This window comes from Ipomoea triloba, chromosome 10, assembly GCF_003576645.1.
Source record: "Ipomoea triloba cultivar NCNSP0323 chromosome 10, ASM357664v1".
Lineage (NCBI taxonomy): Eukaryota > Viridiplantae > Streptophyta > Magnoliopsida > Solanales > Convolvulaceae > Ipomoea > Ipomoea triloba.
Genome location: NC_044925.1, coordinates 236,837 through 262,219, shown reverse-complemented (window position 1 = coordinate 262,219; position 25,383 = coordinate 236,837). Strand labels below are relative to the sequence as shown.

The window sequence follows — 25,383 nt, the reverse complement described above, 5'->3', positions numbered from 1 at the left end:
ACAGATGGTCCAATACTTTGATTTTCAGGAATAGATTACAGACCTATATCCCATGTCAACCTTATGATTTCTGACTAGATATCATAGCAAATTTTTAGTTTCCATCCTCTTCATTCGCTACAGGGGAAGCTTTTTGATCATTTTTAGAGTTCTCAAATGTCACATGCCCCGTCATAGGATCAACCTGACGATTGTCTCTTGGTCCACCTTTTCGTCCCATGGCCATCATCGGTGGTGGTGGCAACAAGCCTGGTCTAAAGAGAAGACGCTGAACTGGTTCCGATGGCTGTGCACCAACTGATAGCCAGTATCTATATATGGCAAAATTAGCAAATTCCACAATAACACGTTCTAATTATAATGAGGATTCAAAATACAGAACATGTTTGGAATAAACATTTTGCATAACATACAGTTAGAAGCGGTCAAAGAATAACCTAGTTGCCATTTTTGCATTGTCTTTTGACACCAGTATGTAAGAACAGACCAGAAATTGCATTTAGAGAAAGCAAGTAGCTACATAAAACCAGGATATTTGTGCGTTTGTTTAGGACTGCCAAGCACTATCACTGCAAAATTCATAATTATTTAAATTGTCCCATTTACAATCAGGATGGAATTTCTTTGTTCTCGATTACCAGATACAAAACTATGAACCACATGAAACATAAGCTGTTTCCAAGGAATATATAAATAGCATAAAAGCTCATTGACTTTAATGTTAATGCCTCCCAAATCAATGGTTTTATGCAAGATTGCATTNAAGTTTACTTGATAGATTTGCCAAATTTAAAGCAATATTTAAACAAATAAACTAAATACTTTTCATGCGTCTTTAGTCTCTTTACATAAGAAACTACAAGCAATCTAGAATTTACAGCAGCAAATAGCTAGGTGCGGCGAAATTGAAAGCGGGTTTTCCTCCAACTCCCCTCTAACGGTGCCGTTTAAGTGAGGAGAACCTATGAGCCTAAAATGTCTTGTTTTCTTCTTTTATGATGACATGTCATTTTTTTTTATGCAATAAGCTGTAAATGCAGGAACCACCATGCAATAACATTAACTTCTGCTAAAATGTAGGGAAAAGAAGAGGAAAACAAACACCAAAAGGGTGAAAAATGCTATTCACTAGCTGCACTTGAATTCTAAAAACACAAGTACAGATGGTCCAATACTTTGATTTTCAGGAATAGATTACAGACCTATATCCCATGTCAACCTTATGATTTCTGACTAGATATCATAGCAAATTTTTAGTTTCCATCCTCTTCATTCGCTACAGGGGAAGCTTTTTGATCATTTTTAGAGTTCTCAAATGTCACATGCCCCGTCATAGGATCAACCTGACGATTGTCTCTTGGTCCACCTTTTCGTCCCATGGCCATCATCGGTGGTGGTGGCAACAAGCCTGGTCTAAAGAGAAGACGCTGAACTGGTTCCGATGGCTGTGCACCAACTGATAGCCAGTATCTATATATGGCAAAATTAGCAAATTCCACAATAACACGTTCTAATTATAATGAGGATTCAAAATACAGAACATGTTTGGAATAAACATTTTGCATAACATACAGTTAGAAGCGGTCAAAGAATAACCTAGTTGCCATTTTTGCATTGTCTTTTGACACCAGTATGTAAGAACAGACCAGAAATTGCATTTAGAGAAAGCAAGTAGCTACATAAAACCAGGATATTTGTGCGTTTGTTTAGGACTGCCAAGCACTATCACTGCAAAATTCATAATTATTTAAATTGTCCCATTTACAATCAGGATGGAATTTCTTTGTTCTCGATTACCAGATACAAAACTATGAACCACATGAAACATAAGCTGTTTCCAAGGAATATATAAATAGCATAAAAGCTCATTGACTTTAATGTTAATGCCTCCCAAATCAATGGTTTTATGCAAGATTGCATTAGTTTTCTTCAATATGTAAGTGTGATTTAATTTCTCATGTCTGATCCTACTCTTTCTATGCACGAGCTTAGATGAACTGAGAAGTCAGAAAAAGAGCGCATGTGAACAAGAAAAGGAAACCCACTTACTTCACCCGTTCAAAATTAAGACCCATTCGTTTCCCACCATCTTGACCTGAATAAATCATATAATGAAATGTTAGAAACTTAAAATATATTGCAATAATAAAGATCATACAAGAACTGATCAAAATCCAAAAATGATCCAATGTCCTCAAAGGTCAGTACAGATGCAAAGATGAAGAACGCAATGTATAATCAACATGCGTTGAGATGAAATAATACATGATGACATTGGTAGCTAGCATGGCTGAGTGGCTGACTAACTTATCATTCCTGCTCAGCTCATAACCAACAAATAGAATGCTCAAATGCAAAAACACAACCAAAAAGATCCTTTTCCAATCATCAAAACAAAAGAACTAATATTAATAAGAAAAAAGACCAGGTTTTTACTCAAAATCTCAACACCATTTCAATTTCTTCTTCCAAAAACTAGATGAAACTATAATCTTTGGTGATTTCGAAAAAAGGAGGGTTAACAAAATACTGGTAATTTCAATAACATTGACAATTGCCACATTACTTGCTCCTAGTCAACCAAAATAAGAAACTTTAGGGGTAACCCAATAAAATTAGTCACACTGTTGACTTGATAACCACAAAATTACAAGTGACTCCCAATTGGAGCAGTCTATTGGCCTTATTGGTTTGAGCATGTTACAGTGCCAGCTAGACTTGATAACAACAAAGTTACAAGTTTGACTTCTAACTGGAGCAGTCTATTGGTGCTACCGGTTTGAGTTAGTTATGAGCAACCTAGGTTGATTTACCTGGTATTTTTGCCAGCTAGGGTGGTTGTCACTCAAAATATGAAAATTTGTAATGTATATAAATTTCCCTCCTTAGTCTCACAATCAAAGTTTACTTGATAGATTTGCCAAATTTAAAGCAATATTTAAGCAAATAAACTAAATACTTTCCATGCGTCCCGTAAATTTAGTCGCTTTGCATAAGAAACTACAAGCAATCTAGGATTTACAGCAGCAAATAGCTAGGTGCGGCGAAATTGAAAGCGGGTGTTGCCTAGGGGTTTACCGGGTAGGGGGTTATAGTAACCGAGGACTTCCAAATGCTTGCCGTCTCTGGGAGATCTGCCGTCGGCAGCCATCACTCTGTAGAATGGCTTGTTCTTGCACCCGAACCTCGACAATCTCAGCCTAACCACCATTTTTGCAGCTGTCTATGCCCTCTTTGTTCTTCTGATAAAATGGAATCGACAGTTGAATTTTATGGGAGATATAGGTACCAAATCTAGTAGCGCCCTAATATGAATTGTTTAGTGGGTTCGCACTGATGTAATTGGACATGTTTCTAATATTCGGGTAAAAGACACAAATATAACAAAAAGAGTTAATACCCAATATAGTCTTCGACTATGGTGATTTTACTCAATTTAGTTCTAAATGACTTTTTGTACTCTATTTAGTCCTTGACTTTAATGTTTTTACACACTTTAGTCCTCTGTTAATAATTCCGTTTATTAGCTGTTAATAATAAGGTTAACATTGTAATTTCATTTGCATTTTATTTTTTAATCAAATCAATTAATAATATCTTTCCTAATCTCTCTCCATCTCCTCAATCATCTGCGAATACAATTCCCGCCTCTCTTTCCCCCTCCCTCTCCCTCTTCTCTGCCGATACAATTTCCTTAACCCCTAGAAACGCATAATTTCCCCTCCCTTCCGCAAGCCCTAGAAACGCACAGCAAACTCACCCAAAGCAAATACAGAGCAAACTCACTGGAAGCAATGATACGGCAAACTCACCAGAAACACAAGTAGGCCAGTAATTGTTGAACCATGTTACCCATTGCTGGCATTGGGAGCAATTGAGCAAACGCAGAACTGGAAGCAACACACCATGGGGGATTCAAGACGAAGAATTGAAAACAAATGCATGCCAAAATACGGTACTGACGAAAAAATGTTGTTGATAGTTTTTTTTTTTTTTTGGATTTAACTCGGTTCTTAATGGCTGTAAGATTGAATCAAGCTTCAAATCTGTTTGATGTTTTGGCTTATGATTCAGTTTGAAGTTTTGGCTTAATTATGTTGGATGCCTGATCATTGAAATTTTTTCTTTTTGATACTACATGAACAGAATGCTAATAGCTTGAGTTTGGATTCATTAGTGTTAATGCTATTTGTTAATAGTTTTGTGTTTAGATTCATTTGAAATTAACTAAAAATGCTTCTGTTTGGATTCATTTGAAAAGTGATTAGGCCGTGTTTGGTAACTGTTTGGATTCATTGGATTCATTTGAAAAATGCTTCTGAAATTAACTAGCCTTTGTCTTTAGTATGAAGTTTAGTATGTTATAATTTAGTATGCAATTTACTTTTTTTCAAAGTATTATACTGAGTAATTTTATTTGTCTTTAGTATGCAATTGTGTAAATATATATATATATATATATATATATATATGTTTTTTTTTTTCAAACAGATGGAGTACATGAAAGTAATTTATTCACACTTAAGATTAGACATGGAGGAAAAGTTAAATCAGAATATGTAGGGGGCATGACAGATTGGTGGGATTACATGAATGTAGATGAGTGGGGGTTGATTACATTAAGGGAAAAAATAGAAGAATTGGGCTATTGCAATCTACAGGTGAAATTGTACTCCAAAATTGGGAGTGGATTGACTGAGTTGGTTTCTGATTCCGAAACATGGTCTTTGGGTAACCATTGTTTGGAAGCTAATCCTAGGGAGTTAGAAATTTGGGTTGCAGGCTGTGAAGAAGAAAGTGATAGGGATTTTAGAGATGATGATGAAGAAGAAAGTGATACTGATAATGAATTTTTGGAAGAATTTATTGATTCTGATTATGAGATGAATGAAGGGATAAGGGATGATATGGAGTTTGAGAAATATGTTGATGAAACAGTTGAGTATGGAGGTGTAGGATCAGTAGTAGTTTGTGAACAAAATGTGTTGCATCCTACTAATGGAGGTGATGATGGAATTAATTTATTAGATGAGGACCCTGTGAGTGATGGTGAGAATGAAGAGAGCAAATGGCCCATTTTTAGATCAACTGAAATGAAAAAACCTATATTCTGCAAAGGGTTAACATTTGCTACCAAAGAACAGTTTAAGCAAGCTATAGAAAATTATGCTATCAACAACGGAAAAGATTTGAAATTTGAAAAGAATGACAAGCTTAGAGTTACAATAAGTTGTAAAGGTGAAGGTTGCCCTTGGAAAATCAACTGTAGGAAACTTCAAAATAGTTTTAATTGGAGAGTTTTAAGTTACAATGATAAACATGAAGGTTGTGGATGGGAATATGAAAATAAGTTGATCACTGCTTCTAAGGTTGCAAAGAGATGGAAAAGAGAAATAAGAAGTCATAGCACTTGGACAATTGAAGAGTTTCAAAAGAGAGTTAAAACTGATGACAAATACAACCTAACAACTAGGCAATGCTATAAGGCCATGTCACTTGCTAGGGGTGATTTAAAAGAAGAACAAGAAGATCAAATTAAAAAATTGCGGAGTTATAAGCTTGAAATTGAGAAAACAAATCCTAAGTCTACTTGTATCATACAACCTAGTGATTTGGAAGAAATTGAAGGACAAAAGAGATTGTTGAGAATTTACATGTGTTGGGAGGGTTGCATGCAAGGTTACAAATACTGCAGACCTATTATAGGGGTAGATGGTTGTTTTCTAAAGGCAAAAATTGGAGGTCAATTACTCACAGCAGTTGGGATTGATGCAAATGATGGAATATTTCCTTTGGCCTATGCAATTGTTGAAGGGGAAACAAAACAATCTTGGATTTGGTTTTTAAAACTTGTTAAAAAGGACTTGGAGATTTTAGATGAGCATAATGTGACCTTTATTTCTGACAAGCAGAAAGGACTAATACCTGCCTTTGAGACTGTCTTCCCTTTAGCAAATCATAGATTTTGTGTGCGACACTTGCACAGCAATATGAAGCTTGTTGGGTTCCAAGGTAGAGCAATAAAAGATTATTTATGGGCAGCAGCTAGGGCAACAACTATAAATAGTTTCACCCAAGCAATGAAGGATATTAAAGAGTTAGATGTAGATGCCTTTACCTGGTTATCTGATAAACATCCTAGTGAATGGTCGAGGTCTCATTTTTCCACAACTCCACAGTGTGATATCTTGGTGAACAACATTTCTGAATGCTTTAATTCTATGATGATATTAGAGGCAAGGAAACAGCCACTAATTGCATGCCTTGAGGGTTTAAGAAAGCAAATAATGGTAAGACTATTTGATTGTAGAAAAAAAGCTAGTGCTTGGAATTCTAAAATATGTCCTAGAATTGTTGCAAAGATTGAAGCCAATGAAAAAGCTGCTGCTGGTTATTTGTGTGATCAATGTGATTATGAGTTATTTGAAATTAGGGGCATGTGGGAGGATCAACAAGAAGTTGATTTGGGTAAAAAATCATGCAGTTGTGGGAAATGGCAGTTGACAGGAATCCCTTGCAAGCATGCTATTCGTGCAATTTGGATGAAAAGTGGCAAGGAAACAGTAGTAGATTATGTTAGCTCATTCTACTCCACAGATAGCTACTTGAAAACTTATGCAGGATCCATTAAACCCATGTGTGGGCCTGAAGAATGGCCATTGACAGATAGAGAACCACTACTTCCACCATTGTATAAGACATCAAAGCGTGGTAGACCAAGAAAGTTAAGGAAAAAAAGTGCAGAAGAAACTATCAAGTAGCCAAAGGAGTCAAAAGATCCCACTAAAGTCAGTAGGAGTCAAATCAAGTTGCATTGTGGTAAATGTAAAAAAACAGGTCATAATTCTAGAAGATGTCCAGAAGATCCTGTTGTGAGAGAAAAGTTGGTAAGTTTAAAATTTCAATTTAAAAATTTAATTACTTTAGTTCACAGCTGACTTTAATTTTATTACTTTGCTTATTATTGTTTATAGCTAAATCCAAAAAAGATGGTAAGAACCAAAACGACACCGCAACCTCAAAATCATCATACATCAACTACTTCAGTTAATCAAGGACATGAGAATGAAGGAGCTGATAATGAACAACTTATGGATGGAGGATTTGGTGCAGGAATTGCTGAAGTTATTGCAGTCCATACTCAGCCTGAGAATGAAGATGATGTTAATGTTCAAATTCCTCTTGTGGTTGCTTGTGAAGAAGTCAATGTTCCAAGGAATAAAGAAAAGGTGTCAAAGCTACCTATCATTAAAAGGACAACGGACAACAATTCCAAAACCAAGGACTAGTGTTATGATGAAATATTAGTTGATCACTGCTTTTGTATAACATGTCCCTTTTATTTTGTATAAGGCTATTAATTGATGTACTAGGGCTCTTAGGGCATATTACATGTTTGATGCTTTTTGTATGACAAATTTACACTTGAATGTCTTTCTTTTGGATTAAGGTTATATGAAGATGTTTGTGCATTGGATGCAAATTTTAATTTTATTAAGGTGTTTGTGTATTGGTTGCAAATATTTATTTATTTCTTTATTTTTAAGGAAGTGTTTTGTTTTTTTTTTTTTTTTTTGAAATGAGTCAATATGTTTGCAGTCTGTTTTTAAGGCCTAAGGAAGGGAATAAGGGAATTGTATTGATTAGGCAGAAGAGAGAAAAAAAAATTGACTAGGCAGAAGAGAGAAAAAAAATTAGTAAATGGGTTTGCAGTGTATTTTTAGGGTCTGAGAAAGGGAATGAGGGAGAGAGAAGAAAATTAGGAAAGATAATTAACAATTAATCTGATAAAAATAAAAGAGAAATGAAATTACCATTTTAACCTTGTAATTAACAGCCAACAAACGGAATTGTTAACAAGGACTAAAGTGTGTAAAACCATCAAAGTCAAGGACTAAATAGAGTACAAAAAGTCACTTAGGACTAAATTGAGTAAAACCACTATAGTCGAGGACTATATTGGGTATTAACTCATAACAAAAATACAAACCATGGAGATAAATAAGATATTTAAAAATTTGTACAAATATGTGAAAAATTATTTTTCTAAAAGTGTTTGGTGTCAAACCCGGTCAAATATAAACGCATGTGAGACTTGTGTATCTTGAGATACTCAAGTCCCACTTACATTTTTAAAAATCTTCTCCGGCGACCAAACTGGTCACCTTCTCAAATGAAGGAGAATCCAACAACCAGTTTTGTGGCTGGGTTCTCCGATGAAAGAAAAGCCAATGACCAGTTTGGTGCACCTTAAGTGAAGAAGCATCAGCTAAAAATGATGCACCGTAAGTGATAGAAACACACAACTTAAAATGACGCACCTTAATTATTAACATTGTGCACATTCAGTTTACTTTATAACAATGACACTCCTTAAGAATGAAAACTCACGCACCTAAAGTTTTAGACTGACGCACCTTAAGTTTCAACAAACAAACGCTTCTTAAGTTATCAACTAAAGAATTAACGCACCTTACCAAAGTCTTGTGGTCTAGTGGCACCCGCTTGCACTCCCATATGGAAATGGTGGGTTTGGGCCTCAATATATTGCATTGTAACATAGTCAATAGTATTAAAAAAAACACGTACCGTAAGAAGGAAAACCACGCACCTTAAGCACATAACTTATGCAGCTTAAGTTCTCAACTGCACGCACCTTAAGCACATAAACCATGCATCTAAAGAAGGAACACGACGCACCTTAAGCATAAGACCTACACACTTTAAGCACAAATCATATGCACCTTACGTTTGACCCATATAAAAAATGACTAAATTGTCACATCACATTTTTTTTAGATGTTTTTAATCATAGATGTTGATTTTAGCAAGATCAATGGTTCTCCTCTCACCGTACAACCGCACATGAGCATCACAACCGTAGGATAACCACACACACACACACACAATATATATATATATATATATATATATATCGGTTATTCGGTAACCACAATTATTAAAGTTTCATAATCGAAAAATAACTGAGTTAGATTTTTTTTTTGTTGGCCTTATAACCAATAACCGAACTTATCGGTTAGTTTGGTTATCGACTATCAGTTTTGTCAATTTTTCGATAGTTATGCTCACCTCAATTTAATAGTGTAAATTATTTTGATATGATCGAAAAATAATTTACGTTATCAATAAATAAATATTAATTAATTAATTAATTAATTACAAATATCGCATACCAAAGGATGACTGTAAACATTTACATAAACTATGTATATGAGTATATGACTATCTAATTATCTAAAGGCACCCATGGCCACAAAAAAGTTGTAATTCTTTTAGATGATCTTATTTGTCATTGGGTATCTAAACCAAACAATTACAAACTCATAAGTGTATTTGAATAAAGATCATCAGTGTAATTTTTTTGACAATTGATAAGTAATTTGTTGAAATAAAACCATATTATAAATCAAAATGCACGTTACATTTTTAACAATTCAAGTCCTTTTTTTTTTTTTTAATAAAAAAAATAATTCAATTCCAATAGAGAAGTAAAGTAACATAGGTACAAACTACAAAGTCATAGACTAAAGTACTACATAAACGCTTCAAGTGTTGTGTTCGCGGAGGATTCGAGTCCGGGTTTGTAACACAAAAAGCAGTCAGAGGAAGTCACGAAACAGAGCAAAAGGCTATCACTCTCCTTCTCTCCCTCCCTTGCTCCGCACTCCATCCCCACCCAAACTGCGCCCGAGGAGAAACCCTGAAACCCAAACTCAAAATCCACTCCCAAAATCGCGTAAGGAATTCTCATAACAATCGCTTGATTGCCAAACTCAGAAGTTCAAGCTTCCATAGGCAACAACAAAGAAACGATGGAGGATAGTGGAGTAGCAAGCAATGTGGCTGCCGCCATTGCCGCTGCTTTGGACTGGAGCTCTTCTCCCGACGCCCGTAAAGCCGCTTATGATTATATCGAATCCGTAAGTATATGTATATTTAAATTATTTTTCTTAATAATTTTTTTTTTTTGAGATAGTAATAATAATTTAAATATTTGATTTCTTTAGCGCACAGTTTTAAGCTAGTTGATGAAAGAATGAAAACCTGGGAAATTAATTATGTGAGTTTTTGGGATTTTGTAAGGCTTTAGGCTCATAGTTTAGAAACACTGAAGCCATGGGTGTTTAGAATAATTTAAGATTCTAGTTACTTTTTTTCTGTGAGGCTTTAATGCTTCATCGGTACAAGCTCTCCTTGTAAAATCTAGGGTTTCTGGAGTTCTAGGTCTATAAGGAAAAAGAGGAAACAAGAGTGCTCTTTCTAGTTTGATTCATTTGGTCCAATAGGAGTTGGAATTGAGAGTATTTAATTGAAGTTTTAGCCAAAGCTTGGAACTTTATGATATGGGGTCCAATAGGAGATGGAAATGGGAGTATTTAATTGAAGTTTTAGCCAAAGCTTGGAACTTTATGATATGGCAAGATCATGTCAAATTTAAAGGTATGCAATATTGCAATATGCTTTTGGTCACTCTAGAGTTCCATATGGTTTTAGGACTTTAGGCCTGCAGAAATGGAAAATAAATGACGTTTTTTTTTGGGGTGGGGTGGGGGTGGGGGATATGGTTTTTTGTTCTCTATGAACTTCATCATCATCAGTATGCAATTTAAGTACTATGTGTTTGTCTTGTATACTTTTAAGTCTCAGTGGAGTTTTAGGTTCATAGAGAATAGAGGTACATTTTAGCCCTAGTAAGTTGTCATGTGATAGTATATGCTTCAGTACGAGGCTTGGATAATGATGATCAGTTATGATCCAGGGCATTCAAGATGTGAAGTATTGGTTGCGAAACAAGTATAAACTATTAATGTTATTCTGGATTTCTAATCTGCAATGTCTTAAGTCATTTTATTGTATAAATAAATATCAATAAAAAGTTGCTAAATGTATAAAATTACAACCAAATGGGCTAGACATATGTCTTTTGTTATGCATTAACATTTCTAATACAAACTGTACCATGTCAACATATTTCCAGGTAAAAGCAGGGGATGTACGTGTTTTGGCAAGCACATTATTTATTTTAGTGAGGAAAGATTGGTCTTCTGCAATCCGACTACAAGCTTTTAAGATGCTCCAGGTCAGACTATGCTAAATATTCATATTATATTGTTCCTTATTCTTACTGGTTGTTTTAATCCCCCAAGAAAATAAGTTTATGTCATTACAATTCCTAATGTGATTTATTTGCAAGAGTTCCAATTGAGAATTTGGTTAAGTGGAGAGTAGAGAAACATGCGTCCTCCCCCCAATTGGTGATAATTTATATTTGAAAGATAGAAAACAGAAAAGATGCAGCAAAGAAATATATGCAACAGCTGGTCTATTGGCTCTTTAGGTTTTGGGCCCCTGGATGTTGCTTCACAAGGTTTTATTGGGTTTCAAATTTTGTAGTTGGTCTATTTTGTATGTGCAGTTCTATGTACTTGGGGTTGCACCCCTTGGTGCTTTTTAATTAACTATTATTTTCCTATAAATAAAATAGCTGGCCCTGTTTAAAATTGGTAAAATTGTTCTCAAATATATATATTTCCATCTTTCTACAAGAATAAAGAATGAGTAATCTAACACCTGAATTTGCATAGCTCTTATACACCTACATCTAAATTGCTCTGTCTTCCTACCAATCATTGAGTCTTCATCTTATTCACAGAATCTAGTGCGGTTGCGGTGGGATGAATTAAACTCCACTGAGCGAAGAAATTTTGCAAATGTGGCTGTTGATTTAATGTCAGATATTGCAAATCCTTGTGAAGAGTGGGCTGTGAAAAGCCAGACTGCTGCTCTTGTTGCTGAGGTTGTTTTCCCTTATCCCTTTTGACTTGTCTTTAGGGTTTTTATTTGGTGCTTTTGCAGTTCTAGTATCGTTATGTTACTACACTACAGATATTAAGGAGGGAAGGCTTAAGTTTATGGAAGGAGCTCTTTCCATCACTACTATCTTTTTCAGACAAGGGCCCTATACATGTAAATTTCTTCCTTTCGTAGTTTGATGCTTTGTTTAGGTTCCATATTTTCTTAAATTTGGATTCACTTAAAGATGAATTTTCTTTCAATGCCAGGCAGAGTTGGTTTCAATGGTGCTAAGGTGGCTTCCCGAAGATATTACTATTCACAATGAAGATTTAGAAGGTGTTTTTATCTATTTTAATGCCACCTATGCTCTGTTAAGCATTGCAGTGAAATGCAGTATTGCAGTTTGCATCTACATGTATCTTGAAGTCTAATTGTACAGCATAAATCTTGATGTTATTTAATTTCTTACCCAACTTCCATAAAGGTCAAGAGTGAGGCCTAGGAATCACTGGTATAAGGGTTGGTTGGTTGGTTTTGTGTTTTTTTAGTGCTTGTTTGGTCTAGCTTTTGTTTCCTGAGAAGTAGTTTTTTATCTACTTTTTTAAAGGCCTCAAACCTTGAGCTTCTTGAAAAAGATGCATTTTCCTCTTATTTACTTCCAAAAGTCTTTTTCTAATTCTAGTGTTTTGCCCAGATTCTAGAAGAATAGATAAGCCCTAGAATAAGTTTGGCCAGATAAACACTTGTTGAAAGTTGAGGGTTGTAGTATAATAAAACAGTTTGTTGAAAGTTGTCTTTTTATATAGTTATATGTTATGAAAATTGAAGAAGGAATGGTATATGCATTTCATGTATGGTGCTATATAGGAATGATTTGATTTCTAAAAAGTTTATTTATTTATTTAGTCCTTACATATAATTATTATTACTATTATTATTGTTAATTAATTAATTAATTAAATTTTTTGGTTCAGGTGACAGGCGTAGGATGTTGCTACGTGGGCTTACAGAATCTTTACCTGAGATTTTTCCCTTACTGTACACTGTAAGTGGCTTGCTAGAACTAATAGTAAAGTTCAATTCTTATGTTTCATTATTAATTCTTTCTTTTACAGTTACTAGAAAGACACTTTGGAGCTGCACTGGCTGAAGCAGCAAGACAACAATTGGACATGGCTAAACTACATGCAACAACAATAACAGCTACCTTAAATGCTGTAAATGCATATGCTGAGTGGGCTCCCTTGCCTGATTTGGCAAAACATGGAATAATTCATGGGTATGCCTTCCGAGTCATTTTCTTGTCCTGATGATTTGTGAAGTGTGTAGCATTTAATTCTGACCACTTTCTCAAACAGCTGCGGTTTCTTACTATCTTCTCCTGACTTTCGTCTCCATGCATGTGAGTTTTTCAAGCTTGTCTCCTCAAGGTATGCAGTTTGGATGTTCTATTATTATATTATGCGGGAAGATTCAAGTTTTTGGAAACAATATTATGAGCAGTGAATTCTCATTTGCAGGAGAAGACCTAGTGATGCTACTTCTGAGTTTGACTCTGCAATATGCAATATTTTTCAAATTTTAATGAACATCTCCAGAGAGTTGCTGCAGAAATCTAGTGCTGGTGCCATTTTTGATGAGAATGAATCCGAGTTTGCTGAATGTGTCTGTGAAAGTTTGGTGTTGTTGGGTTCTTCGAACTTACAATGTATTAGTGATGACACAACTATTCTCTCATTTTACCTTCAACAGGTGATTAATTGTTAATTAAGATCTATATGCTGCTAAATCTTAGTGTGTATGTTGCATGCACTTTTGTGTGTATGTATTTTTATTTTTTTTTAATATCATAAACCTTAGTAGGTTGAGAGTTTATATTATCTACTGGGCTGAATATTAAGTGAAAGGGCCTCTGTAATCGAGGGACCAAAATTGATATTAACTCTTGCTTAAATTTTTTTCTTGTTGTAAATATGGAATTTGATAAACCTTTTTAATGGAATATTATTTCTTTAATAATGATTCAGATGCTCGGATTTTTCCAACACTATAAGTTTGGACTTCATTATCAATCTCTTTTCTTTTGGCTGGTATGTATCTCAACGCTCTATTTTGACTATTTGTTGATTTACTTCTATGTTTCTTCTGACCTTCTTGTCATGCTTCCTTTCTATAATAGGCACTAATGAGAGATTTGCTTTCCAAGCCAAAGATTGCATCTGGGGAAAGCTCTGTTAACAACACAGGTGCAGTATCAGAAGGTGTTGACATAGAAAGGAAAAAAAAATTGACTTTTGTAAATGATGAAATTTGTAGCTCTATATTGGATATATCATTCCAACGGTTGCTCAGGAAGGAAAAGATTCATCCTCAAACTTCATTCTCTCTTGCGGCATTAGAGTTGTGGAGTGATGATTTTGAGGGAAAAGGAGAATTTGGCCAGTACCGTTCTAGGCTGGTATGTTTATATCCATATCCAACAAGCCCCCACCCCCACCCCCACCCCCATTCTAGGCCTGTACCTTTCATGATATCTTATATTTCACTTGGTTGATCTCCAATCCTTGATGCAGTTGGAATTGATTCGTTTTGTTGCATCTGACAAGCCCGTTATAGCTGCCACTAAGGTTTCTGAGAGAATAATGGCAATTCTAAAAAGCATGCTACTTATCCCAGTGCCCGCACAGGTTGGTTTCTGTTATGGAATATATATTTGATATATGGAATCTCTATAGATTAGGCAGTCTTAGAGATTTAGGTAGGTAGGCATATGGAAACCTGTTTCCTATTTGTAGTCTTCTAGCACCTATTTATAGGGCTTTGTATTCTCTTTTATATATGAAAATATAAAACAATATAAGACAGCATATTTAGAAATCTTCTCTTTACTTTAGTAACAATTTCAAATGATAATTGATAGCCTTGGACTAGGATTATTAATATTATTGGTTTACTTTATGTGTGTGTGCATGTTATTTATATCTACTAATTTGTATTTAATCCAGGAATTGGCTATTCTTGAAAGCATGCAGTTGGCTCTAGAAAATGTTGTAAATGCAGTTTTTGATGATTTTGGGAGGAGAAGTTCTGATGTCCAAAATTCATTGTGCGGAATATTTGAAGGTTTTGTGTCAACTTCTTTTTAGACTTCTGAAACTTTTAATGAATGTCTTTGTGCTGATAACTGGCTTAATTTTCAATTGAAGGTCTACTTCAGCAACTTCTTTCTTTGAAATGGACTGAACCGACACTTGTAGAAGCCATTGGGCACTCTTTAGAAGCATTGGGGCCCTTTTTGAAGTATTATCCCGATGCAGTTGGCAGTGTCATAAATAAACTGTTTGAGCTTTTGACTGCTCTGCCCTTTGTTGTTAAGGTTGACATGTGTGCCTAGCTTTAAATATATACGTTAAAATGTTAGTTGCAATCTGAAAATAGAACTACTGTTCTGATGACCAATTATTTGACAGGACCCTGCTACAAGTACTGCACGACATGCAAGATTGCATATTTGTACCTCTTTTATCCGAATAGCCAAAGCAGCAGATCACAGCATTCTTCCACACATGAAAGTAATGCTTATTTTCCCTTTTATAATTAGCTGTAAAGTAGCAATTCATAAGGTCATTTGGTACTAACTTTAATTAAGTTTATCGTGATATGAGCGTACAATGGGGTTAAGAATAACAATGCTATGGTAGTTTTATTCTTGAGATCTCTAAATTGGTAAATTTCCCATTTGCCAAGAGTTTAGGTAATCAATTTGGATTTCCAACCCTGAAAATGTTTGCAACATTCTGTTGATATTTCTTGCCTCAATTCAGTGTTGCAGAACTCAGCCTAGGTGCCTCCAGGCCGAAACAAAATAGGCGATAATCGCTATTTTAGTCGGCTGCCCGACTAGGCTGGCCAGATGGCCAAGTTTGCGTACTTGGGCGATTTTCTTTCTTTATTTTTTTTAAAGGGTTGTTTCTTTCAAAACGACGCCGTTTTGAGCGAAACAACCCTAAAATCGATTGACAAGGCTGCACAACAACAAATCAAAAATCAGAAACCAAATCTCAATATCAAACCTACTTGCCCTTCGCCACTTTCACCCTCCGCCACTTCCAAATCTCACAAAAAAATGTCCCATTCTGTGAACCAAACAACTCTTAAAAGTGTAAATCCTAAGGGCTATAAATGGCAATTGGCTTGCTTTTTTTTTTTTTTTGGGGGGGGGGGGGGGGGGGGGGGGGGGGGGGGTTTTTTTTTTTTTTTTTTTTTTTGTCCTTCTGATTTTTGTGAAGATTTGGGAGAGAGGGGAGGTAGGAGAAGAAAAAAAATTGCAGGAAGTTGGAGTTTTTAGCCTAGCTGGGCACGTTAATCATTTAAAAATATTCTCTTTGTTTTTTTTTTTTTTTTNTTATGAAAATTGAAGAAGGAATGGTATATGCATTTCATGTATGGTGCTATATAGGAATGATTTGATTTCTAAAAAGTTTATTTATTTATTTAGTCCTTACATATAATTATTATTACTATTATTATTGTTAATTAATTAATTAATTAAATTTTTTGGTTCAGGTGACAGGCGTAGGATGTTGCTACGTGGGCTTACAGAATCTTTACCTGAGATTTTTCCCTTACTGTACACTGTAAGTGGCTTGCTAGAACTAATAGTAAAGTTCAATTCTTATGTTTCATTATTAATTCTTTCTTTTACAGTTACTAGAAAGACACTTTGGAGCTGCACTGGCTGAAGCAGCAAGACAACAATTGGACATGGCTAAACTACATGCAACAACAATAACAGCTACCTTAAATGCTGTAAATGCATATGCTGAGTGGGCTCCCTTGCCTGATTTGGCAAAACATGGAATAATTCATGGGTATGCCTTCCGAGTCATTTTCTTGTCCTGATGATTTGTGAAGTGTGTAGCATTTAATTCTGACCACTTTCTCAAACAGCTGCGGTTTCTTACTATCTTCTCCTGACTTTCGTCTCCATGCATGTGAGTTTTTCAAGCTTGTCTCCTCAAGGTATGCAGTTTGGATGTTCTATTATTATATTATGCGGGAAGATTCAAGTTTTTGGAAACAATATTATGAGCAGTGAATTCTCATTTGCAGGAGAAGACCTAGTGATGCTACTTCTGAGTTTGACTCTGCAATATGCAATATTTTTCAAATTTTAATGAACATCTCCAGAGAGTTGCTGCAGAAATCTAGTGCTGGTGCCATTTTTGATGAGAATGAATCCGAGTTTGCTGAATGTGTCTGTGAAAGTTTGGTGTTGTTGGGTTCTTCGAACTTACAATGTATTAGTGATGACACAACTATTCTCTCATTTTACCTTCAACAGGTGATTAATTGTTAATTAAGATCTATATGCTGCTAAATCTTAGTGTGTATGTTGCATGCACTTTTGTGTGTATGTATTTTTATTTTTTTTTAATATCATAAACCTTAGTAGGTTGAGAGTTTATATTATCTACTGGGCTGAATATTAAGTGAAAGGGCCTCTGTAATCGAGGGACCAAAATTGATATTAACTCTTGCTTAAATTTTTTTCTTGTTGTAAATATGGAATTTGATAAACCTTTTTAATGGAATATTATTTCTTTAATAATGATTCAGATGCTCGGATTTTTCCAACACTATAAGTTTGGACTTCATTATCAATCTCTTTTCTTTTGGCTGGTATGTATCTCAACGCTCTATTTTGACTATTTGTTGATTTACTTCTATGTTTCTTCTGACCTTCTTGTCATGCTTCCTTTCTATAATAGGCACTAATGAGAGATTTGCTTTCCAAGCCAAAGATTGCATCTGGGGAAAGCTCTGTTAACAACACAGGTGCAGTATCAGAAGGTGTTGACATAGAAAGGAAAAAAAAATTGACTTTTGTAAATGATGAAATTTGTAGCTCTATATTGGATATATCATTCCAACGGTTGCTCAGGAAGGAAAAGATTCATCCTCAAACTTCATTCTCTCTTGCGGCATTAGAGTTGTGGAGTGATGATTTTGAGGGAAAAGGAGAATTTGGCCAGTACCGTTCTAGGCTGGTATGTTTATATCCATATCCAACAAGCCCCCACCCCCACCCCCACCCCCATTCTAGGCCTGTACCTTTCATGATATCTTATATTTCACTTGGTTGATCTCCAATCCTTGATGCAGTTGGAATTGATTCGTTTTGTTGCATCTGACAAGCCCGTTATAGCTGCCACTAAGGTTTCTGAGAGAATAATGGCAATTCTAAAAAGCATGCTACTTATCCCAGTGCCCGCACAGGTTGGTTTCTGTTATGGAATATATATTTGATATATGGAATCTCTATAGATTAGGCAGTCTTAGAGATTTAGGTAGGTAGGCATATGGAAACCTGTTTCCTATTTGTAGTCTTCTAGCACCTATTTATAGGGCTTTGTATTCTCTTTTATATATGAAAATATAAAACAATATAAGACAGCATATTTAGAAATCTTCTCTTTACTTTAGTAACAATTTCAAATGATAATTGATAGCCTTGGACTAGGATTATTAATATTATTGGTTTACTTTATGTGTGTGTGCATGTTATTTATATCTACTAATTTGTATTTAATCCAGGAATTGGCTATTCTTGAAAGCATGCAGTTGGCTCTAGAAAATGTTGTAAATGCAGTTTTTGATGATTTTGGGAGGAGAAGTTCTGATGTCCAAAATTCATTGTGCGGAATATTTGAAGGTTTTGTGTCAACTTCTTTTTAGACTTCTGAAACTTTTAATGAATGTCTTTGTGCTGATAACTGGCTTAATTTTCAATTGAAGGTCTACTTCAGCAACTTCTTTCTTTGAAATGGACTGAACCGACACTTGTAGAAGCCATTGGGCACTCTTTAGAAGCATTGGGGCCCTTTTTGAAGTATTATCCCGATGCAGTTGGCAGTGTCATAAATAAACTGTTTGAGCTTTTGACTGCTCTGCCCTTTGTTGTTAAGGTTGACATGTGTGCCTAGCTTTAAATATATACGTTAAAATGTTAGTTGCAATCTGAAAATAGAACTACTGTTCTGATGACCAATTATTTGACAGGACCCTGCTACAAGTACTGCACGACATGCAAGATTGCATATTTGTACCTCTTTTATCCGAATAGCCAAAGCAGCAGATCACAGCATTCTTCCACACATGAAAGTAATGCTTATTTTCCCTTTTATAATTAGCTGTAAAGTAGCAATTCATAAGGTCATTTGGTACTAACTTTAATTAAGTTTATCGTGATATGAGCGTACAATGGGGTTAAGAATAACAATGCTATGGTAGTTTTATTCTTGAGATCTCTAAATTGGTAAATTTCCCATTTGCCAAGAGTTTAGGTAATCAATTTGGATTTCCAACCCTGAAAATGTTTGCAACATTCTGTTGATATTTCTTGCCTCAATTCAGTGTTGCAGAACTCAGCCTAGGTGCCTCCAGGCCGAAACAAAATAGGCGATAATCGCTATTTTAGTCGGCTGCCCGACTAGGCTGGCCAGATGGCCAAGTTTGCGTACTTGGGCGATTTTCTTTCTTTATTTTTTTTAAAGGGTTGTTTCTTTCAAAACGACGCCGTTTTGAGCGAAACAACCCTAAAATCGATTGACAAGGCTGCACAACAACAAATCAAAAATCAGAAACCAAATCTCAATATCAAACCTACTTGCCCTTCGCCACTTTCACCCTCCGCCACTTCCAAATCTCACAAAAAAATGTCCCATTCTGTGAACCAAACAACTCTTAAAAGTGTAAATCCTAAGGGCTATAAATGGCAATTGGCTTGCTTTTTTTTTTTTTTTGGGGGGGGGGGGGGGGGGGGGGGTACTGGGTGATTTTCTTACTTTATTTTTTTTAAAGGGTTGTTTCTTTCAAAACGGCGTCGTTTTGAGCCAAACAACCCTAAAATCGCTTGACAAGGCTGCACAACAACAAATCAAAAATCAGAAACCAAATCGCAATATCAAACCTACTTGCCCTTCGCCCCTTTCACCCTCTGCCACTTCCAAATCTCACAAAAAATGTCCCATTCTGTGAACCAAACAACTCTTAAAAGTGTAAATCCTAAGGGTTATAATAAGAGCTAGGTGCCCATCAATTGCCCGATGGGCACCTAGCGCCTTTCACGACACTGCCTCAATTTCATAGAATTTAAAATTCCAGTGGCATCTATACAATTATATTGAACTTGGACTTGCTTATTGAAGATTGTTTTTAAGTCACATTGTTTAATCTTGTACTTTGCCTTTAGTTGGAATGACCGCATTGAATTGAATTGCAATTATGCCTCAGTGAATTTATTGCTAGGTTGTTGTGTATTATAGTCGCCTTAGATGTACAGATGAGAGGAGAGAATCTCAAAAATAGAAATGATGTGTTAAAGTGTTATTATCTTTCTTTATTTACTTGAAGTTGGTTGTGGAAGATCATCCCTGCGTGATACAGGATATTTGTGCTTGACTTAGTTTTGTTTTGTTTTGTTTTGTTTTTTGTTTTTTGTTTTGTTTTTGTTTTTGTTTTTTTTTTCATCTTTGCTTGCAATTTCTAGTTCTTGGTATTGCAAGGGAGGAATTTATTTTTAATTTAATTATGTAAATTGCTTGGTTTATGTTTCCTTCTCCTGTGCACACCTCTCTTTATGGTGATAGGTTATCTTCAGTTTTTTGAATATTTTGGTTGAAGATGTGTCCTTGGAATGGGAGCTTAATGCTATTCTCTTTTTGAAGTTATGTGTTCTCCTGTGCAGTGGTTCTGATAAAAAATTCAAAATGTTCTATTCTGTAGTACATTTTAAATTATGGGAACTTTGCTGAATTAATGCTTATCATACTGATGAAGATTGTGCTGTAACCTAAAAATTGTTTCCACATTCCATCACAGGGAATTGCAGATACAATGGCATATTTACAGAAAGAAGGTCGTTTACTTCGTGGGGAACATAATCTTCTCGGAGAAGCATTTCTTGTTATGGGGTCTTCTGCTGGGTAACTTGCTTTCTTAAATTTATTGTGTATCTACACAGCGTCATAGATTGCTTAGCTTTGCACGTTCTCTAATTTTATGCAGGGTGGAACAGCAGCGAGAAGTTTTGGCGTGGTTGCTTGAACCATTAAGCAAGCAGTGGACACAAACTGAATGGCAAGATGCATATCTCTCTGACCCAGCAGGTTTCGTTCGATTGTGTGCAGACACACCGGCTATGTGGTCTGTTTTCCACACAGTTACGTTTTTTGAAAAGGCTCTAAAAAGGAGTGGTACTCGGAAAGGGAATACAAATTCACAAAGCTCGCAAATATCAGATTCTCTGCACCCAATTGCTCCTCATCTGTCATGGATGCTGCCTCCTCTTCTTAAGGTAAGCATGTAGTTCTTTAGAACTTTTATTTACTCATGCACTTTATAGTAAGAGTCTTCTATTACAGTGTCATTTTCTCACTCTTGCAAAAATCGGCCGCCTAGGGCGCCCCTAGGCCCAGGCGAATTGCTCCCTAGGCGGCCGCCTAGCGCCTAACTTGGCCGAATCGGCCAAGTTGGCGGCCGACTCGGCCGAATTCGGCCTAGTTAACTCGCCCAACTCGGCTGGGTTAGCCGAATTAACTCGGGTGAGTCGATCTTGTTAACTTTTTTATTATATTATATATATTTAAATTTATTTATTTATATGAATAAGAAAAGTAAGAGAGATATATATAATATAATATATGACATACATCCACAGACATGCGCTATTTTTTTTTTTTGTTTTTATAGGTCTCCGCCTAGACCGCCTAGGCGCTAGGCGCTAGTCTACTGCATGACTAGCGCCTACTGCAGCCATGCATTTTCTTACTAAAAATGGCAAACAAATTACTTGAATTACATTCATGTTTATTTATGTCATTTCTTTGATTTTCAGCTGCTTCGAGCTATGCATTCTCTTTGGTCTCCAGCTGTGATGAAAGCATTACCTGGAGAAATAAAAGCTGCAATGATTATGAGTGATGTCGATAGAGGCAGCCTTCTTGGGGGAATGAACCTCAAACTGCCAAAAGGGCCTTTAAGTTTTACTGATGGATCTTTTGAAATTAACAGGGAAGGTTATTCGGAGCCAAATGAAACTGATATACGCAATTGGCTCAAAGGCATAAGGGACAGTGGGTATGCATAATCTTCTATTTTGAAACTTGGTTCGATGTTTAATCTGATACCCTGCTTGAAATGAAAGGATTGGAGTATTTTATTTACTAGTATTTTCGCCCATGCATTGCACGGAATGAATTTGCTATAATATGTTAAAAATATTTAGATCGGTATACAATTATGTAAATTATAACATCGAATATTATATAGTGCAATTGAAGAATTGAGTTTGATCGATTATGTTTTTATATATATATATATATATATAGAAATCTGCTCAAATGTGGTCGCGCCTTTCCGTGCGGTTGGTGCAGTATACACCACTATGTATACAAATATACACTACTTAATGTTAGAAAATGCACAGCAATGAAAATGTACAAAAACACCAAAAAAACACACAACACACCCAAAATAATGTACCATAACTCCCCTGCCCCTAATTGTGAATTTCCGAACACTTTGTGGTGTATACTTGCATAACTAGTGGTGTGTTTTTTGGTGATGCGTAACTAATGGTGCATATTTGTGTTGTGCATTTTCTAACATTGAGTGGTGTATATTTGTATACATAGTTGTGCGGCCGCACTGACCGCACGTTAAAACGCGGCCGCACCTGAACTCTACTATATATATATACAATGTCAAGTGGTAGGGATTTTGGAGAGTGAAAGGAAAAGAAAATCGGAATACAGAAGTTCTCTAGGAAGTAGTGAAAATATACAGTTTGTGCTAATGCTTTGTTTTTTTTTTTTTTTTTCCCACTAGGTATAATGTGGTGGGCTTGTCAGCAACCATTGGGGACTCATTTTTCAGAGGCGTAGACTCTGATTTTGTTGCTTTAGCACTGATGGAAAATATACAGTCTATGGAGTTCAGGCATATAAGACTTCTTGTTCATTCGATACTGATTCCCTTGGTTAAAAATTGTCCTCCCGATCTTTGGGAGGCATGGCTTGTAAAGCTACTGCAGCCATTACTTCAGCATTCTCAACAGGCTCTTAGTTGTTCATGGTCTAGCCTATTACAGGAAGGCCGGGCGAAAGTTCCTGATCTACATGGGATAATTGCTGGATCTGACCTAAAAGTGGAAGTAATGGAAGAAAAACTTCTTCGAGATTTAACACGAGAAATTTGCTCGGTGCTCTCTGCTGTTGCTTCGCCAAGTTTGAATTCTGGACTCCCTTCGTTAGACCAATCTGTCCATGCAAATCGGGTGGATGAATCAACTGTCAAAGACTTGGATGTATTTGCACCGAGCTCTATGGTTGGGTATGTATAACTTGTGTTTTTGTGAATCCAGGAAGATAGTCGGATGACTATTTATTTAATACTTAAAGTGAACCTCATTTTTTTTTATTGATATTGTGATTCATTTGCAGATTTCTCTTGAAACACAAAAATGTTGCAGTCCCGGGGTTGCAGATCAGTTTAGAAGCTTTTAGATGGACTGATGGGGAATCTGTAGCTAAAGTTTCTGCCTTCTGTGGGACCATAATTGCGTTGGCCATCTTAACAAATAATGTGGAACTGAGAGATTTTGTTTGTAAGGATCTGTTTTCTGCACTCATTGAAGGTTTAACTCTCGAGTCCAATGCTTTTATAAGTGCCGATTTAGTTGGGCATTGTCGTGAAATCTTCATTCATCTCGCGGATAAACATCTGGCACCAAGACAGGTTGGTAAAATCCCTAACGTACTCAAAGTGTGCTTTTGTTTTGAGAGATTGCATGGCAGGCAGTATCAGAATGCACTATGAACTGTTATCCTTAGTGCGTATTTATATTTACTTCTACTACCATAGGTTCGGTGTTCCTTGCCAAGAAATAAGCATAAAAACATCTAAACTGAGTGTTACTGTGAATAATTTATTATCAATTCTAATTTTAATCTTCTGCATAAGCTAAAAGTACAATTTTATCGTTGCAGATTATACTCTCTCTTCCTCAGATTACGCCCCAAGACCTCCATGCTTTTGAAGAAGCTTTGACGAAAACCAGTAGTCCCAAGGAACAGAAACAGCATATGAAAAGCTTGCTGTTATTGGCAACAGGAAACAAGCTAAAAGCACTCGCTGCTCAGAAAACTGTGAATGTCATCACCAATGTGTCAAGTTAGTGCTCTTAACCTTAATACTGTTATTCAAGTCATCTTCTCAAACTGTCTGCCTTGAACAATTGTGCTAAAATCTCTCTCTTTCTCGAGGAATCACTCCCTTGCAATATATTGAGGCAATTTATATCGTACTGTGGACTCTGGTCCAATATACAGAATTTGACTTCATAAAGTACAGAATTCATGTTCATTATACCGTGTTTATGTGTATGTGCATTATGAACATGAATTATGTGCATTATGAACATGAATTTTGTACATTATGAAGTCAAATTCTGTGTATTGGATAAGTGTCAGGGACTGTGGACCCTGGTCCACAATATAACGATTCATATATTGATTACCCTGCTCTTGTTTAGGAAACGAAGATTTAAAGTGTGAAGGTAGAATTGCGATATCTAACCATTTGTTTTTCGTAATACGAATATTTTTCAGTGAGGCCTCGCAATACGACTGCTACTCAAGAATCAAAGGCTGATGGAGGAGAAGCCATTGGTTTGGCTGCAATTATGTAAGGGGACGGAACTGAAATTGGCAGATTTTTGTACAGATACAAGTCGTATTAGAATAGTCATACCTAACTTAAAACGAAGAAGAAGGCGGGGGCACCGACATTGTCCTGTTTGTGCAGATGATGATCTTCTTATCAGCCTCAACAGGAAGCTAGTTGGTGATATTTTTGGTCTGACAAATCTGCATCTCATTATTTTGGTTGTTGTATATTCTTTGCATGTACATTCCTTGGACTGCTGGGTTTTGTGTTGTGTGGGTTATGAGATGCACATTATGTATTATGTATTATGTGTGTATTTGGAGTGGTCAGTGCTACTCTGCAGTGTGATGTATGTTAATGCTTGACAATTTTCTTCATATCCTCTTACTACTACTATGTACTATTAGAATTATGTATTCTAGACACATTAAATTTATTGTCTCTCTTCCTATATCATTAGGAGTATTATCATTTACCATTCATATCTTGACTAGGACTTATTTGTATTCTTATAAATACATTTCTTCATCATGTACTTTCGATCATCATGGATTGATTAATAATAATATCATTTCCAAAATTGTTGTTATGTTCTCTTATAGTAGCACCAAACCTAAAAGATTCATGGCTGCCAATCTTACTGCCACCGCCATTGTCGATGATGTTGTGTCACCATGTTTTGTGCCTCCGTGTCTTGTTTATGTTTCCCTTATTTTTGTCCCTACAATTAGTACAAAATAGAGTATCCTTATGCTCCATTTGTCTTCTTAGGATACCAACGTTTTTAGAGGATATCGTTGTTTGAATTTACATATTGAAAAATTTATAACTGCTCAC

The 25,383-nt window shown here is 35.8% G+C and overlaps 2 protein-coding genes across 2 annotated transcripts; one reads left to right on the top strand and one right to left on the bottom strand.

The window, feature by feature from the left end:
- Positions 1 to 996: 996 nt before the first annotated feature.
- Positions 997 to 3,326, bottom strand: LOC116031435 (30S ribosomal protein S16-2, chloroplastic/mitochondrial-like). The gene is made up of 3 exons (XM_031273645.1): positions 3,079 to 3,326; positions 2,050 to 2,095; positions 997 to 1,470 (listed from the first exon to the last, which is right to left on the bottom strand). The coding sequence occupies exons 1-3, from the start codon at positions 3,209 to 3,211 to the stop codon at positions 1,254 to 1,256; spliced, it is 396 nt and encodes a 131-aa protein (XP_031129505.1). The 5' UTR covers positions 3,212 to 3,326; the 3' UTR covers positions 997 to 1,253.
- Positions 3,327 to 9,589: 6,263 nt separating this feature from the next.
- LOC116032171 (protein HASTY 1) lies at positions 9,590 to 25,028 on the top strand. The gene is made up of 22 exons (XM_031274606.1): positions 9,590 to 9,941; positions 11,000 to 11,101; positions 11,675 to 11,818; positions 11,908 to 11,988; positions 12,084 to 12,153; positions 12,792 to 12,862; positions 12,933 to 13,096; positions 13,176 to 13,247; positions 13,338 to 13,569; positions 13,845 to 13,907; positions 13,997 to 14,275; positions 14,391 to 14,504; positions 14,823 to 14,940; positions 15,024 to 15,193; positions 15,288 to 15,389; positions 20,701 to 20,804; positions 20,887 to 21,175; positions 21,716 to 21,957; positions 22,708 to 23,211; positions 23,322 to 23,616; positions 23,868 to 24,051; positions 24,489 to 25,028. The coding sequence occupies exons 1-22, from the start codon at positions 9,834 to 9,836 to the stop codon at positions 24,566 to 24,568; spliced, it is 3,588 nt and encodes a 1,195-aa protein (XP_031130466.1). The 5' UTR covers positions 9,590 to 9,833; the 3' UTR covers positions 24,569 to 25,028.
- Positions 25,029 to 25,383: the final 355 nt, after the last annotated feature.

Coding starts and splice junctions, on each gene's coding strand:
- LOC116031435 (XM_031273645.1), bottom strand. CDS start 3,211: ATGGTGGTTAGGCTGAGATTGTCGAGGTTCGGGTGCAAGAACAAGCCA. Junction 2,096..3,078: donor TTACTATAACCCCCTACCCG/GTAAACCCCTAG, acceptor TGATTTATTCAG/GTCAAGATGGTGGGAAACGA. Junction 1,471..2,049: donor CTTAATTTTGAACGGGTGAA/GTAAGTGGGTTT, acceptor TGCCATATATAG/ATACTGGCTATCAGTTGGTG.
- LOC116032171 (XM_031274606.1), top strand. CDS start 9,834: ATGGAGGATAGTGGAGTAGCAAGCAATGTGGCTGCCGCCATTGCCGCT. Junction 11,102..11,674: donor AAGCTTTTAAGATGCTCCAG/GTCAGACTATGC, acceptor TCTTATTCACAG/AATCTAGTGCGGTTGCGGTG. Junction 21,958..22,707: donor AAAGGCATAAGGGACAGTGG/GTATGCATAATC, acceptor TTTTCCCACTAG/GTATAATGTGGTGGGCTTGT.